Source organism: Mustelus asterias, chromosome 21, assembly GCF_964213995.1.
Source record: "Mustelus asterias chromosome 21, sMusAst1.hap1.1, whole genome shotgun sequence".
Classification (NCBI taxonomy): Eukaryota; Metazoa; Chordata; class Chondrichthyes; order Carcharhiniformes; family Triakidae; genus Mustelus; species Mustelus asterias.
This window is the reverse complement of record NC_135821.1, coordinates 64227031-64244946: the sequence shown is the minus strand read 5'-3', so window position 1 is coordinate 64244946 and position 17916 is coordinate 64227031. Positions and strand designations below refer to the sequence as shown.

The 17916-nt window shown below is 44.9% G+C and overlaps 1 protein-coding gene across 1 annotated transcript in view; it reads right to left on the bottom strand.

Moving 5' to 3' along the window:
* Nucleotides 1-17916, bottom strand: part of ubxn11 (UBX domain protein 11) — a 61352-nt gene that overhangs the window by 15152 nt on the left and 28284 nt on the right. The window contains exons 8-10 of the mRNA XM_078237194.1: nucleotides 16131-16348; nucleotides 6662-6739; nucleotides 3045-3192 (exon numbers count right to left, since the gene is read on the bottom strand). Of these exons, the coding sequence (XP_078093320.1) occupies nucleotides 3045-3192; nucleotides 6662-6739; nucleotides 16131-16348 (444 nt within the window). The remainder of the gene's footprint in view (nucleotides 1-3044; nucleotides 3193-6661; nucleotides 6740-16130; nucleotides 16349-17916) is intronic.

Sequence of the window (17916 nt, the reverse complement as noted above, 5' to 3'; positions counted from 1 at the left end):
TTCTACCATCCTACTAATACAACTCACCAGCATGATTCAGGTGAAGACCATTTCAGTGGTACAGCCCCCAATTTCCCCAGTTCTGGTGCCAGTGCCTCAAGAATTGAAACCCATTTCTCCCACACCATTCTTTGAGACACACATTTAGCTCTCTAATCTGATTTACCCTACGGCAATTTGCTCATGGCTCAGGTAAGAATCCAGAGATTTGTCCCCTAGCTGTTCCTCAGAGGAACCTCTTCCCTAGTTCTATCTTTGTCCTTGGTAGTTATGTGGACCACAAACACTGGATCCTCCCCCTCCCAGTGTAAGTTCCTCTCAACTCTGGCACCCAATAGACAACAGAGCCATCTGGGTTCCCACTCTCAGATTACAGAGAACTATGTCTATTTCGCACTATACTGTCCCCAACTACCACTACATTTCAATCAACTCCTTGTGCTTGAATGACTTCTAGTACCATGGTGCCATGCTCAGTTTGCTTATCTGCCCTGTCGCCCTCACTTTCATCCACACAGAATGAAAGAACCTTGAGCCTGTTGGACAGAGAAAACCACCGGTGCCTGTTAAAAGTTGCTGAATGCTAATATTCTGCAGTAACTTTGTTCAGACAGTGCTATCAAACTGAATAAAACCGTCATGTTCAGAGATGAGACACCCGTCTTTGAAATGAGGGAAAGGAATTTGCAGAATTAACAAACTGAGACCACATCCAGATGTTAACAATAGCTGCTGTGCTGAAAGACATAGACTCGTTTGGAAGAATGTCGATGCAAGTCAAGTCTAGCTGAGCATCAGAGAATAAGGAACTGCTCCCCAAGTGGCCCAAGCTGACAGAAAGTACAAACGGGACTGTAAAGTTTTAGCACTGCAGTCAGGATAGAGTGAATTGGCCAATAAACTAGAGGGGACACAAATTTATGGATTTGAAAAAGAGATGCAGTGGGAATGTGAGACTGCACACATTTATGCAGCCTGTGGTACTCACTGCCCAGGAAGATAGTGGAAGCAAAGATGGGGACCTGAGGGAAATCAACTTGTAGGGCTATAGGGATAGAGCAGGAGAATGGGACAGATTGGATTGCTCCAGAAAGAGCTGGCATGGACTAAATGGGCTCAATGGCCTCCTTTTGTGCCATAATGACTCGAGGAGATATTGTGTTTGAAATGAGGGAGTGGAACTTGAGAATTAATGAGTTGAAACCACTTCAGAAAAGATACTAATAACCAACACCAGCAGGCAGGCTAAAGACCTTTTGGCTAAGATCAGGAGTCAGATCAAGCCCAAAATGGAGTGCAATGCCTCATCTTGTCTGCTTGGATCTTGTTTGTCTCTCTTATGGAGACCAGAAATTGGATTCAATTGGATTTTGAATTTGGTTTTTGGAACAAGCAAGGAATGGATTTGGGTTTGCCTGGTCCATTCTGAGCATTGGCTTTGTAACTTTAAGGATGGAGTAAAAATGAAAAGATATGGGCTATTTTCTGGCTATTCACGCGCTGCCGCCGCTGCCAGCGAGGATGGAGAATTTGGTGTTCTGCCAAATCACCATTCACTGGAGTGGGATCGGAGAATCCCGCTGGTGTGAACGGCCGGAGAATTCCGGCCATGAACTCAATTCGAAGGAAACCAATGCGGCTGAGTCAAGCTAAACATCGGAGGTTAAGGAATTGCTGCCCGACCAGCCTGAGCTGATGGGAAGTTAACTACTGAAGACAGGTATTGTAAAATTTCAGCACTGCAGTCAGTATAGCATGATTTACCTATTCAACTACCAAGCTGTTTGACTGCGGTGGATAACTCCTTATGTGTAACTCTCTGATAGACTTTAATTTGATTTATTATTATTGTCACATGTATTAGTATACAGTGAAAAGTATTGTTTCTTGCGCGCTATACAAACAAAGCATACCGTACATAGCGAAGAAAAGGAGAGAGTGGAGAATGCAGTCTTACAGTCATAGCTCGGGTGTAGAGAACTGTCAACTTAAACTGAGGTATGTCCATTCAAAAGTTTGATGGCAGCAGCAGGGAAGGAGCTGTTCTTGAGTCGGTTGGTACCGCAGACAGAAGGCAGTAACTTAGCGAGAACAAACAATCAACACTGGACTGTTCATCCAATGGGAATTGTACGTATGATTATCTTTTGTAACATTATTGACGTACTGCTCACGCTGTAGTGTTTCTGTAACGAACATTAAATTGTGTGGTGGTGATTTTGAATCCATCTTATCGATCAAACTTACATGCCCCATGTAATTTTTCATAAATCCCAGATAAAAGAATCATAAACCTGTCGACTCCTGGAATGGGCTCTTACTGTGCTATTTAAATACAAGTTGCTTTCTGTATTGGGGACGACTTTGGGAAGATTTGGGACAGAGGATGGGTATAAATGGTCACAATCACAGCCAATTTCAGGGGACCAGTGTTCTGTGCCTCCTTTAAACGGGCGCAGTCTAGATTTTATCAGTCGGGCGCAATTCAGAACTCTCCTTTTCATCAACTTCAATGGATCAGAAAAATTGTGTGATGAGGGAGTTGCATCAGGAGCAGTGATTGCGACAGGCAGATATTTAGTGGGCAAATATATCACAGGTGGCCAATCTGCTTTTGTCTCATTTGCATCTCTCATAAGTTGAATTTCAGCAACAATTTGATCTGTTTCTAGAGGGGTTTGAAGGACATGGTGAGAAGATGGATGACTCTGGCTAATGTCTGAAAAAGGGGTAGGACTGCTGACCATTTCACTATTCCTAAATATTATTCAGTGTTTAGGATGTCAAACAGGCACAACCACCAGAATCACTGTCAGCAGATGAGGTCAGTAAGAGTTTTAACAACACCAGGTTAAAGTCCAACAGGTTTATTTGGTAGCAAATACCATTAGCTGCTCCTTCGTCAGATGGAATGGAAATCTGCTCTCAAACAGGGCACAGAGACCTGCCAGCCAGCTTGCCAAAGTTTGGTGCTTTTGTATAAACAGCCTGACCGAATATCCTGCTACTGTTCAGGCAGGTGCAATTTTTCCTCTCTTACCCACCTGGAATTTCACTCGTCTCCTTTACGTGCTTGGAATCTTGCTGTGCCGAGACTGTGGGGGTACAACTCCCGTCTATCGTTTGTCCCATGCCGGGGAATTCGGCATAAAAACGCCTGTCCCGGAAGATCATATCTCTCTTGTCAGTTACCTAGTCAGGCCACAAATCACAAAGACTATTGTACGTTAGATGTGGTTTCACCATGGACTTTTGGGAATGAATGCATTGTGTTAAAAAAATTATTCCCCCCAAATAGAGGAACACAGTGCCCCATCCTGCCTATATCTCTTACAACCATAACCTCCAACATCCTGGATTGATGACTGATCCTTGGCTCCTTGCAGTTGTGAAAATTGACCATAAAACTAATAAACCCAGGCACACTCAACTTATGCCTGAGGCTCATGAGACCAACTAAACTAATCAACCAGATAACATGATTTTACTCATTCAACAAAGTTGATCAAGTGCTCACAGGACTGATTCTGATCCCAGGGCTGAGGCCAGTTGGTTATACGGAGCATAAGTTCCATGGGTACTGGTCTCCATTCTAATAACCCATCCATCATGACCATTCTTCATGTTTGAACCAAAGACAGTGGTATGTCATTGAAAACTGGAAGGCATCCCAGTTGAGGCTGATCCTGATCTCATCTCCCATCTGTATCCCAGTATGATCCAGCGGGAAGTGGGATGGGGGGCACTGGACAGTGCACAGCACTGAGATACCTGGCTGACGGTTTAGCCAGGTTTTTTCTGTTTCCATTTTGTAGGCATTACTGATTCCATCTTATGGTTGTCCACTTGCCACATGAATTGCAAAGGAGTACATACAATGACATACCATCTCCTGCACTGGAAAGCCTGTACGAAACTATTAAAGCAGAAATATCTTTGAAAAGTTTCTCCATATTTCTGAAACTAATTCACTCAAAGCTCCATGTTACCAATCTAACATTACAATCATTTATTTATATGGCCAGCATGGAAACCCCACCCTGGGTTTGAGTCTTGTTATGGTTCAGGTTAGAAACTCCAAAATGTTTTATGAAGCCCGCCTGAATCATAAGGTTTGCATTTCGAATTTGGCTAGGATAAACATGAGATGTTTCACTTCAGGTGTGATTCTAAAGACCCACTAAGGAGCTTTTATCAAACAAAGTTTATTTGAGAATATAGTTAACATGTATAATAAGAAAATTAGCAAGAACTTTTATCGATTACAAACAAGAAACAAAACCACTATAATGTATAACCTTTAATTAATATCTCTAATGTGTTCCAATTAAACCAAAACCCATTGACTAAAAAAACCCTTTTCACAGGTTTAACACAGCAGAGACTACTGCTCACGTGATAATGGAAATTTGAGTCCTTTGGTTGAAATCTGCAGTTCTTTGGATTCACTCCCAACAGTTTGAAGACAAGACAGCTTCCCAAAACACCAGAGAGACTCTGGTCCAGGTCCCAAGAAGAACAGATTTTCACCCTTCAGGAAACCAACAGAATTTTCAAAACAACAGGGAGAGAGGGAAAACACTTCCCTTTAGCTTGCTGTCCCTTCTAAAACCCAACTGCACAAACCTGCAACTCCAAACGGAAACTGAAAATGAAAACAAAACTGTCCAAAAACACATGACCGTCCTCCTAACAATGCAGTATCGTAAAACTAATCCCAGAGTAAACACAAACAAACCCATTTAAACCACTTAAGTAGCAATAAAAGGACATTTCCAGTCAAGCCGGCGACATTAACATCACTGAAGCTGTGAGCTGCAGAAATCATGTTTAAAAAATCTTTCTTAAAGGTACACTAACGTCACAGTCGACAAACTACTAAAAAGTCCAAGTGTGCAAACCCCATTTATTCAAGCTCAGAGGACTGGTGAGCTCTTTGTGAAGAAGGACACCCATTTAGTCATTGGTTGCAGGATCATCTGGAGCCAAGTAGAAACATTCCCAGCTTTCAGTGTCGCATCCACCCCTCCAACTCCCAGTAAGAAATTAAGACTAATTAGTATACGTAACATTTTCAAGTCTGCTTCAGAGAGATGTCCGGAGTCCTAATAAAGATAAAGTCACCAAAGTCACCATATATGTTGCACTACATCTACAAACATCCACTCCTTCACCGACGCTCAGTAGCAGCATTGTGTACTATCTACAAGATGCACTGCAGGAATTCACCAAAGATCCTTAGGCAGCACCTTCCAAACCTACGGCCATTTCCATCTAGAAGGACAAGGGCAGCAGATACATGGGAATACCACCACCACCTGCAAGTTCCCCTCCAAGCCACTCACCATCCTGACTTGGAAATATATCGCCATTCCTTCGCAATCGCTGGGTCAAAATCTTGAAATCCCCTCCCTAATGGCATTGTGGGTCAACCCACAGAACATGGACTGCAGCGATTCAAGAAGGCAGCTCACCTTCTGAAGGGCAACTAGGAATGGGCAATAAATGCTGGCCAGCCAGTGACGCCCATGTCCCGCGAATGAATAAAAAAAAGTGCCAGATGAACATTGGCTGTTCTCCTCTTAAAGAGGCAGAGCTGACTGGTGATGATTTAAGCCAAGGATCACCACATCTCAGACAAAAGGCAAGGTTGAGAAGGTGGGGCCTTCATGAATAACCTCAGCTGGTACGGGAATTGAACCCGCGCTGTTGGCTTTGCTCTGAATCATGAATCAGCCATCCAGCCAACTGAGTGAACCAACAGAGGATGGTGGGTGAGTGGAATCAGCTGCCGTCAGTGGTGGTGGAGGCAAACTTGATAGGGTCTTTTAAGAGACTTCTGGATGAGTACAGGGGACTTAATAGGATTGAGGGTTATAGGTAAGTCTATTTATAAGCCTAGGTAGGTAGGGACACGACCGGCGCAACTTGTGGGCCGAAGGGCCTGTTTGTGCTGTAGTTTTTCTATGTTCTATGTTCTAACACCCTGCCAGCAACCTCATCTTTAAGCCAATTTGATCCTGTGGAGATTACTCTCATTTTCCACATCCAAATACACAAAGAGGATAATCAATTGTCCACATAATCATCTGTCCACATGCAGCCCACACCCCCTTCAATCACTCTGGCAAAACACTGATATGAAATCTAGATTATCTACCTCTAGTTAGGTGTTAGATAGTTCAATAGAAACGTGAGTGCTACCCATTCCAGGTTGATACTCCCATTGCAGAAGAAATGCTGCACTGTCCTGTCTTTCTGATGAGTTACTCCATGGTTACTATTCTGAAGCAGGGTGAGGAGAGCTTCCCTGGGTATCTTGACCATTATTTATCTCTCAACCAATTATCTCTCAACAAAACAGCTTTTCTATTCATTCATCTCATTATTGTTTATGGGACCTTGCTGGGCACAAATTGGCTACCTTGAGCACTGCATTAAAACAGTGACCACGTTTTAAAAATACTTCACTGGCTATCAGATATTTTGGACATCTTGAACCGGTGAGAGGTGTTACATAAATGCAAATTCACAATTCGACAATCCTGCACTCCTGTGAAAGGAGTTAATTAAATCTATGGAACATTGTGCTCTTGATGCTATTTGATCAAGCACAGTTGTATTTTCCCACTACTAATAAATTTGTTATTCAATCTTTTACCTTAATTGGAACTCCTTCTGGATACCTGTTCTGCAGCTCTGAAGGGAAATATCCATCCATTATATCCTGCAGATAGTGCTAAGATCAAACAATTACAAAAAAAGAGAAACAGTTTGTGCCACGTCACCATTGGGTTGGGATCAAAAATAATGTTTAATGTAAAACTGGATAACACCCTCAATCTAAGGGGCAATTAATACAGTCATTAATGCTCCTGTATTAATAGTCAATAATAATACATTTTATATAACTGTCAAAACAGCTCCCTTTCAGGCAATGCATTCCAGATCATCATAACTGACTGGAGACAATTTTCTAAGAAGAAAAAGGACTTGCACTTATAGAGAACCATTCATTACCTCAGAACTTTACAGGTAATTAAGTATTTTTGAAGTCTACTGACTGTTAAGTAGGAAACTCAGCAGCCAAGTGTTATGATCCCAGTTGGTGTTACTACTGGTCGGAAAGGTCCCAGAGTGGAATCCTGGCTCAAAAGACCCTAACTTATACTTTCTTTAGAAAATGTAGAGGAACAGAGACATAGGACTGCCAATTAGCTTTTAACAAAAAAATACATTTATTAAACATGAACATTTTGACTATAATACAATACTCCTTCATTCCCCCCCTTAAGTTCACAAATGCACGCATATTTCAAGGATAACACAGGTTACACAATATATCTAATGCAATGTTCTTGGTAAACCAAGAGGTTAACTGTAGTCAGACAACACCCCACTCTGAAACCCAGTGGCAGATGTCACTCACTTGAACTTCTGTGGATTTCTTCTCAATCCCCCAAGGTGATTATGATACTGTGAACTAAGAGCTCTAGAATTATACAATTTAATGGAACAGATGAAGCCATTTGCTCCATCATGTCTGCATTGGTTCCCATGGTGGCACAGTGGTTAGCACTGCTGCCTCACAGCACCAGGGATACGGGTTCGATTCCTGGCTTGGGTCACTGTCATTGCGGAGTCTGTACATTCTCTCCGTGTCTGTGTGGGCTTCCTCCAGGTGCTCCAGTTTCCTCCCACAGTCTGAAAGATGTGCTGGTTAGGTGCATTGGCTATGCTAAATTCTCCCTCAGTGTACCCGAACAGGCGCTGGAGTATGGCGACTAGTCTTTCGGACAGTGGGAGAAAACCAGAGTACTCGGAGGAAACCCATGCAGACACGGGGAGAAAGTGCAAACTCCGCATAGACAGTGACTCAAACCGGGAATTGAACCCGTGTCCCTGGCATTATAAGGCAGCAGTGCTAACCAACATGCTGCCCACTATTTAGGGGTTTATAATAAATACCAAACAAGGTCACCACTCCCTTCCAGTTTCTCACCTTCAACCATATCGATTCTAATTCAGGAACTGCGTCTCCTTCAAGGGTTATGATACTATCTTTGACCAAGACTGCTACACCTTTTTTACCCACTCTGTTTCTATTAAAAACCTATAATCTGGGATGTTAAGTATCCAATCCTGTTCTAGCTTGGGCCATGTTTCTGTCAATGCTACCATGCCATATCCCCCTAGAGCAATTTCTCCTTCCAGTTCCCCAATTTTGTTCACTATACTCCATGCATTTACATATAATTTAACTCTGCCCTTATGTCTTTCTTGCCCTTTGGGAGACAACCATTTCTCTGTTCACTGTCAACACTCAAGCCTTCCCTCACTTGCTTTTCCTGTTCCCTATCTTCTCTCTTTTGCCTTCCCTGGTACTTCTAAAGCAAGGCCCATTACTCAACCCAACGCCCTGCCTTACAAAGTTAAATCCACCCTCACATTTACTGTTTACTCACTCAGCCAGGAGATTGGTTCCATTTCGAAGCCCATCTCTTCTGAACAGCTTTGTCCTTTCCAAAAGTCTAAACCATTCCCTTCTACACCATCCCTCAAGCCATACACTTGGCTCTCTGATCTGCCTTAGCCTAAATAGTGAAGCTCGTGGCACAGGTAGTATTTCTGAGATTACTACCCAGAAGGTCCTATGTTTCAACCTACTTCCTAACTCCTCAAACTGGTCCTGCAAAACCTCCAAGCAGTTCCTCCCTCTGTTGTTGGTTTCCACATGAACCACAACCTCTGGTTGTCCACCCTTCCTTTCCAGAAGTCAGTCTAGCTGATCTGTTACGTCCTGATCCCTTGCACCTGGGAAGCAACAGACCATTTGGGACTCACAATCTCGGCTGCAAACTAGACTGTCTATCCTTTGAACTATTGAGTCACTCCCTACTACCACCTTTCTAATCTGCCTGCCAGCCCCCCTCTCTTTCCCAGTCGCCTCGGGCCCCATGGTACAGTGGTTTTCCCTCGAGTCATCTACCCCTGACTCAGTCACATTGGTCACTTCATAGGCATCTAAAATTTCATACCTGTCAGACAGCTCCAAGGAGTCCTGCATTTCCTGGACCTGCTGTCTCTTATCCTTTTGACAAATGGTCACCCACTCTCCTGCCATCCCTACGCTCCTCCTAGCCTACCTATCACGATGTGGAGGGACCGCCCTCTGGTACAATTGTTCCAGAAATCTCTCTCCCTCTTCTACGGTGCGCAGTGAAGAGAGTTGCTGCTCCAAATCAGCCAGACGCTGTTCAAGGACTGCTATCTTCTGACACTTTGTGCAGATGTGACTGTTCTGGATGCCTTGAGGAACCAAAACCTCCCACACCTTGTATGCCACACATATCACAAGCTTTCCCAGAGTCCATCTTTACTGATCAAGATGATGCACACTGCTGTGTTCTGCTGTTTCTAAGCCTAAAACTATTCTTTTGTCTTGAATTGCCACATGCATCCAAACTTGCATCTCTGGAAAACAAGCTAGGTGAACTTAAAGCCAGGCTTTCTTTTCAAAGAGAACTGAGAGACTGCTGTGTGCTCTGTTTCACAGAGACATGGCTCACTCCTGCTTCACCGGACTGTGCCTTACAACCAGAGGGCTTCTCAATCCACCGACTGGACCGTACAGGGGCCTCAGGCAAGACATGGGGAGGTGCGGTCTGCCTCCTAATCAACACCTCGTGGTGCCTGGAAGTAGCAACACTGGCAAGCTTCTGCTCCCTGGACTTAGAATACCTAAAATGCCGCCCTCAGTACCTTCCGCGGGAGTTCGCATCTGTTATCCTGACAGCAGTTTACTTTCCCCCCCATACGGACGTGAAGATGAAATATATATCACTACAAATAGCCTTGAGATGAAACATCCTGAGGCCTTGTTCATCATGGCCAGGGACTTTAATCATGCCAAGCTCAAGAGCATCCTACCAAGATACCACCAACATGTCTTCTGTTCCACCAGAGGCCCAAACATTTTAGATCACTGCTACACAGATATCAAACATGCCTACCGCTCTATCGCCCGCCCACACTTTGGCAAATCAGACCACAAGGCTGTGCTCCTGCTCTCGGCTTGCAAGCAAAAACTGAAATGGGAGGATCAGTCAAAGAAAGCCGTGCAACGTTGGTCTGGGGAATAGGATGATCTCCTACGGGACTGCTTAGAGTAAGTGGACTGGTCAGTATTTAAAAACCCTGCAACCAGCCTGAATGAGTATGCCACTATGGTAACTGACTTCATTAGTAAGTCTGTGCCAAAGAAGCAAATCCGCGTGTTCCCCAACCGGAAACCATGGATGAACAGGGATATCCACTGCTTGCTGAAGTCCAGGTCTGAGGCGTTCAAGTCAGGCGGACTTGACCTACACAAGAAAGCCAGATATGATCTAAGGAGATGCATCAAAGATGCTAAAAGACAGTACCAGACCAAGCCAGAATCCCAGGCTAGCCACACAGACCCCCGCCGACTATGGCAAGGTCTGCAAGACATAACAGGCTACAAGATGAAGGCATGTAAAATTGCCGGCACCAATGCACCCCTATCTGATGAGCTCAATGCATTCAATGCCTGTTTTGAGCAAGAGGTCAGAGAGAGCACGCCCGCCATCCTGGAAGCCTCGACGAATCTGTATCCAAGGTTACCAGTGCAAATCTCAGAGCAGCCTTCTCGAAGGTCAACCCACTGAAAACGACTGGCCCGGGTGGGGTACCCGGACAAGCACTCAGATCCTGCTTGGACCAGCTGACAGGGGTATTCACAGACATCTTCAACCTCTCTTTACAACAATCTGAAGTCCCTATCTGCTTCAAGAAGACGATCATCATCCTGGTACCAAAGAAAAGCCAGGCAGTGTGCCTTAATGACTATCGTCCGGTGGCTCTCACATCCATTATTATGGAGTGCTTCGAAAGGTTAGTCATAGCATGAATCAGTTCTGGCCTCCCAGATTGCCTGGATCCACTACAGTTCACCTACCGCCGCAACAGGTCCACAGCAGATGTCGTCTCTTTGGCCCTGCACTCATCCCTGGAACACCTAGATAACAAAGACACCCATGTCAGACTTCTATTTAACAACCACAGCTCAGCCTTCAACACCATTATTCCTATGAAACCCGTCTCCAAACATCGTGGCCTGGGGCTCAGCTCCTCCCTCTGCAACTGAATCCTGAACTATCTGACCCATAGACCGCAATCGATAAGAATAGGCAACAACACCTCCTCCACGATCATCTTCAACACTATTGTCCCACAAAGCTGTGTCCTCAACCCCTTAATATGCTCCTCATACACCTATGACTGTGTGGCCAAATTCTCCTCCAACTCTATTTTCAAGTTTGCTGATGACCCCAGTGGGTCGGATCTCAAACAATGACGAACTGTAGTGGAGACAGGAAAGAGATAGAGAATCTGGTGAACTGATGCAACGACAATAATCTCTCCCTCAATGTCAACAAAACGAAGGAGATAGTCATCGACTTCAGGAAGCGCAGTGGAGGACATGACCCTGTCTACATCAGTGGGGACGAAGTAGCAATGGTCGAGAGCCTCAAATTTTTAGCTGTCCAGATCACTAACAACCTGTCCTGGTCCCTTCCATGCCGACACTATAGTTAAGAAAGCCCACCAACGCCTCCTCTTTCTCAAGAGGCTAAGGAAATTTGGCACGTCTGCTACAACTCATAGAAATCATAGAAGTCATAGAAACCCTACAGTACAGAAAGAGGCCATTCGGCCCATCAAGTCTGCACCGACCACAATCCCACCCAGGCCCTACCCCCATATCCCTACATATTTACCCACTAATCCCTCTAATCTACACATCCCAGGACACTAAGGGGCAATTTTAGCATGGCCAATCAACCTAACCCGCACATCTTTAGACTGTGGGAGGAAACCGGTGCACCCAGAGGAAACCCACGCAGCCACGAGGAGAATGTGCAAACTCCACACAGACAGTGACCCAAGCTGGGAATCGAACCCAGGTCCCTGGAGCTGTGAAGCAGCAGTGCTAACCACTGTGCTACCATGCCGCCCACACCAACTCTCACCAACTTTTACAGATGCACCATAGAGGCATTCTTTCTGGTTGTATCACAGCTTGGTATGGCGCCTGCTCTGCCCAAGACCGCAGGACACTACAAAGAATAAAGCCCAGTTCATCTCTCAAACCAGCCTCCCACCCAATTTCACTGCTACACTTCCCACTGCCTCGGCAAAGCAGCCAGCATAATTAAGGACCCCACGCACCCCGGACATACTCTCTTCCACCTTCTTCCGTCGGGAAAAAGATACAAAAGTCTGAGGATATGTACCAACTGACTCAAGAACAGCTTCTTCCCTGCTGCCATCAGACTTTTGAATGGACTCACCTCGCATTAAGTTGATCTTTCTCTACACTCTAGCTGTGACCGTAACACTATATTCTGCGCTCTCTCCTTTCCTTCTCTATGTATGGTATGCTTTGTCTGTATAGCGCGCAAGAAACAATACTTTTCACTGTATGCTAATACATGTGACAATAATAGATCAAATTAAATCATATCAAAACTTCCACACAAACTCTCAGGTACTCAGTTCCCAACAGAATATTGTTGTTTCAACGAAATGAAGGCAACAAACCTTACGATTGCTTCGGAAATATGGCTTTTCTCTAGCCAACCTCATCAGCTCTGCCCTTCCCAGGTCTGACTTTAACGTCAACAAATAATACCATGTTCCAACAGCCGTTCCTCTTTGTTCCTTTTCCTGGAAACTTCTCTTCATTCTCCAGTTTCTAGAACCACTGTCCTTTAGTTTCTCTGGACTTGCTTTCTTTCTCATTACTCCATGGTATGGTTTCTCTGCTAGAAGCAGAGAAGCCATAACCTCATGATGCTCCACTTCTCCAGCTTCCACCCTAAACACGTTAAAGAAGCCATCCTGTACGGACAAGCCCTCCGTATACACAGGATCTACTCAGATGAGGAGGATCGCAACAGACATCGCCAGACGCTGAAAGATGCCCTCATAAGAACAGGATATGGCGCTCGACTCATCAATCGACAGTTCCGACACGCTACAGTGAAAAACCGCACCGACCTCTTCAGAAGACAAACAGGACACGACGGACAGAGTACCCTTCGTCATCCGGTACTTCCCTGGAGCGGAGAAGCTACAACATCTTCTCCGGAGCCTTCAACATGTCATCGATGAAGACGAACATCTCGCCAAGGCCATCCCCACATCTTGCCTTCAAACAACCGCACAACCAAAGATGTGCGGGTTAGGTTGATTGGCCAGGTTAAAAATTGTCCCTTAGAGTAGGTTAGAGGGATTAGCGGGTAAAATATGTGGGGGTAGGGCCTGGGTGGGATTGTGGTCGGTGCAGACTCGATGGGCCGAATGGCCTCCTTCTGCACTGTAGGGTTTCTATGTTTCTATATTTCTAACCTCAAACAGACCATTGTCCGCAGCAAACTACTCAGCCTTCAGGAGAACAGTGACTATGACACCACACAACCCTGCCACAGCAACGTCTGTAAGATGTGCCGGATCATCGACACGGATGCCATCATCTCACGTGAGAACACCATCCACTAGGTACACGGTACATACTCTTGCAACTCGGCCAACGTTATCTAGCTAATACGCTGCAGGAAAGGATGTCCCGAGGCATGGTACATTGGGGAGATCATGCAGATGCTATGACAATGGATGAATGAACACCGCTCGACAATCACCAGGCAGGAGTGTTCTCTTCCTGTTGGGGAGCACTTCAGCAGTCACGGGCATTCAGCCTCTGATCTTCGGGTAAGCGTTCTCCAAGGTGGCCTTCACGACACATGACAACGCAGAATCGCTGAGCAGAAACTGATAGCCAAGTTCCATACACATGAGGATCTTGGGTTCATGTCACACTATCTGTAACGACTTGCCTGGGCTTGCAAAATCTCACTAACTGTCCTGGCTGGAGACAATACACATCTCTTTAACCTGTGCTTAACCCTCTCTCACATTGTCTATGCCTTTAAGACTTGATTACCTGTAAAGACTCGCATTCCAACCATTATCTTGTAAATTGAGTTTGTGTCTTTATATGCCGTGTTTGTGAACACAACCCCCACTCATCTGATGAAGGAGCAGTGCTCCGAAAGCTTGTGGCTTGTGCTACCAAATAAACCTGTTGGTCTTTAACCTGGTGTTGTGAGACTTCTTACTGTGCTTACCCCAGTCCAACGCCGGCATCTCCACATCATGTCTAGCAGAGCCGACAGCTGTTCACTCTCTAGCTTCCTGGCTCCAACTGCCTTTTGAGTTCAGTTAAACGTACTCAAAAAGATTTTTTCTTAAATGTGGCCCTGGTTGCTAAGCAACAGCTCATTCTTTCTCCAAGTTCCTGTTTACTTTTCTTGTCGTAAACTCTCTCTCAGCACAATAGAGACAGTTTGCACTGAAAACAAAACTCTCCAGACATGCAAACATCTTTGTTAAACATTACTAACTTGAGTCTTAGCCTTTCCTACACAAAAACACGAAATTTAATTCACTTAAATCTATCTATTCCTTATTTCTAATGTCCAGCATTATAAATATCAATCACTTAAAACTACCTGTTTCCTGACACAAGTTTCACACAGCAGGTTCCCAAAAATAGATCATATAAATTTTTTAGTGATGTTGATTGAGGCATGAATATTGCTCAGGAAAGGTCTTCTTCAAAGGGACAGGGAGCATAAGTATGTCAGTGAAGCCAGCTTCAGACTGCTTAGGACGCCATTTCACAGGGTACCCCGATCTCTCAGTGAAATGGGAGACCTCCTTCCACATCCCTCCCCATGGACATCGGACCCTTCTCCCATCATCTCCTCCAAACCAAACAGGTCACCAGCATCAGGCCATTAGGATCCCCCCAGATGAGTCCCCTGGTGAACCCCCTATGTCTCCTCCTCTTGCAGAGCCAACCCCCTTTCCCCCGTCATTGTGCATACCTCCCTACCTATCATAGCTCCAACCCACTCTGATCCCACCCCTGCTCAGGCCCCAACCCCACTTAAACCACACACCCTTGTCACTGTCCCGGCACAGTTATGGTGCCCAACCAGGCAGTACCATGGTGCCAGGTAGGCATTGCCAACCACCGGGGGGCCTTCAATGGCTTCCAATCCCCTTGGCGTGGCAATGGCGCCTCATCTCCACTGGACCTCTGCACCCAGGACCTCTAACAATGCAGCACTCCCTCTGTGTTGCACTGAAGTGCCAATCCAGATTAAATCTGTAAAATCTGGTTACTGACCCTCCTCCTATTCCAAACTTTCTATCTATCTACTTTTTTCTAACTTCTCAGAATTTTAAAAACTCCATTAAGTTTCTCCTTAGCTACCTCTCCTCTAAGAAGATCAATCCCAGTTTCTCCAATCTAGTCATGTAACTGAAGTTGTTCATTCTTGGTGCCATTCTGGTAAATCTCCTTTGCACTCTCTCCAAGGCATTGATATCCTTTCTAAAGTGTGGTCCCCAGAATTGGACCCATGCTCTGGTTGGAGCCTAACCAATGTTTTATACAGGTTTGGCATATTTCTCTTGCTCTTGTACTTTCTGCTTCTTTATAAAGCCAAGGTGCCTTTGTGTTTTTTTTAAAAACAGCTGCTTCAACTTATCCTACCATCTTCCTAAGTAAACATTATGGACCAGTCACAACATAATCTGTCTACACAGAGTGGGTCATTGTTAACCTCCTGTGGCATAATGCCATGTAAGATATGGAATGAGGTAAGATAGGGCGGCACAGTGGCACAGTGGTTAGCACTGCTGCCTCACAGCACCAGGGGCCCAGGTTCGATCCCGGCTTGGATCACTGTCTGTGCGGAGTCTGCACGTTCTCCCCGTGTCTGTGTGGGTTTCCTCTGGGTGCTCCGGTTTCCTCCCACAGTCTGAAAGACGTGCTGGTTAGGGTGCATTAGCCATGCTAAATTGCCCCTTAGTGTACCCGAACAGGCGCCGGAGTGTGGCAACTAGGGGATTTTTACAGTGACTTCATTAATGTAAGCCTACTTGTGACACTAATAAATAAACTTAAAGTTATGCTATATTAGACTTTAGGTTATATTAGACTTTATGGTGCACATTGTTTACAGAACGTGCTTTACCTGTGTTGAAGGATCATCGAAGGATCTGAATGGACCATTAAACATCACAATCCCATTCTTGAAGAGTGTGAGTGGTACAGGGTCCGGCCTCTTTAGCCGAGCACCTCCTGTGATGTGCTCAATCCTAGCTTCCCCCTCACCAGCCAGAATATTCAGATCTTTTATATTTTCTAGAACCAAATCAAAGTCTATCTGAAAAAATTTCATTGCTGCATTATCTGTAAACATAAAGAGAGATGAGAAACAGCATGAGAGGGAGTGTTAACACCTTCCTGTAAATATATATTCTATAAATAGTTATATAAATAATGCATTGCATTTAAGAGGAAGCTAGGTAAGCATGTGAAATATTAGCAGCAAGACTTGCTAATAAGATTAGTTGAACTAGGATGTGGGGCATACACATCAGCATGCACCAGATGGGCTGAATGGCCTTTTCTGTGTTGTAAAATTCTACATAATACATTTACATTTCTACTGACATCTTCAAATTACAGTAGCATTATGCAACACTTTTCAGACCATGAGGAGAAGGGAAGAGAATTTTGAAGGGAGGCTAGGTCAAAGAGAAGGGTTTTGGAACCAGGGCTGAAGGTATAGAGGTGGAGGGGGTGGGGGGAGAGAAGAGATTGTGGGGGTGGGCCCGGATAGAAAGTTCCCAAGGACGGAGTCTAGTGGTTGGTACAATGAATTTTGAAAAGCAACTGCAGCTTAGAGTAAATGGAGCAAAGAGTGAAGATAGGGATCCACAGTTGGAAGATATCACAGAGATATGGTGAGCTGGGGTCATGGAGGGATTTGAAGGTGAATGTGATATGCTCATAAATGATCCAAAAAATACAGAGGCCAGTGTCAATCACCAAGTGTGTATTCTGGGCACGCTGTAGTTTGTAGAGGATGAGGGTCTGAGGTTGGAAAGGAGAATATTGTAATTCTTTGTTCTTGTGTTTTCCTCCTCAGCAATAGTGTTTGACAAATGAGAAAGTAAAGGAGGTAGGGTGGTGGAACATCAATACCTTTGATTTAGCACATTTAGTGTAACATAATGTCCCCAAAGGACTACCACCTTCCTAAGTCTTTTCTGTTCCAGCGAAAACAACCCAAGCCGACCCAACCTCTCCTCATAACTTAAATGTTCCATCCCAGACAACATCCTGGTGAATCTCCTCTGCATTGTAAAATTTGACTCAGAGCTTTATAAAGAGACATACTAGGGCAGATGGCCAAAGGTTTGATCAAAGAGGTAGGTTTTGAGGAGTCTCCTTGAAGGAGAAGAGAATTAGAGAGGTATGGAAAGTTTCAGGAATGGTTTAGTTTAAGACCCAGGCAGCTGAAGGCACAACTGCCAATGGAGGTACAACTAATATCAGGAATGCTCAAGAACCACTAATTCGAGGAGCATAGAAATCTCAGGAGGTTGTGAGGCCGGAGGGTATTACAGAATTATAAGCTGAGGACAAGGTTAATGGGCGAATGGGGCTTGATGCATGTTAGAAAGTACAGCAGAGCTTTAGATGATCTCAAGTTTACAGAGTTTAGAACTTCGAAGGCTGCCAGGAGATGAATCATAGAATCATACAGTGCAGAAGAGGCCCTTCGGCCCATCAATTCCGCACTGACATATGGGAAATACTTGAACTCCCACCCAAATCCCATCTGCCAGCACTTGGCCATAGCCTCGAATGTTATTACATGCCAAGTGCTCATCCAGGTACTTTTTAAAGGATGTGAGGCAACCCACCTCTACCACCCTCCCAGGCAGTGCATTCCAGATTGTCACCACCCT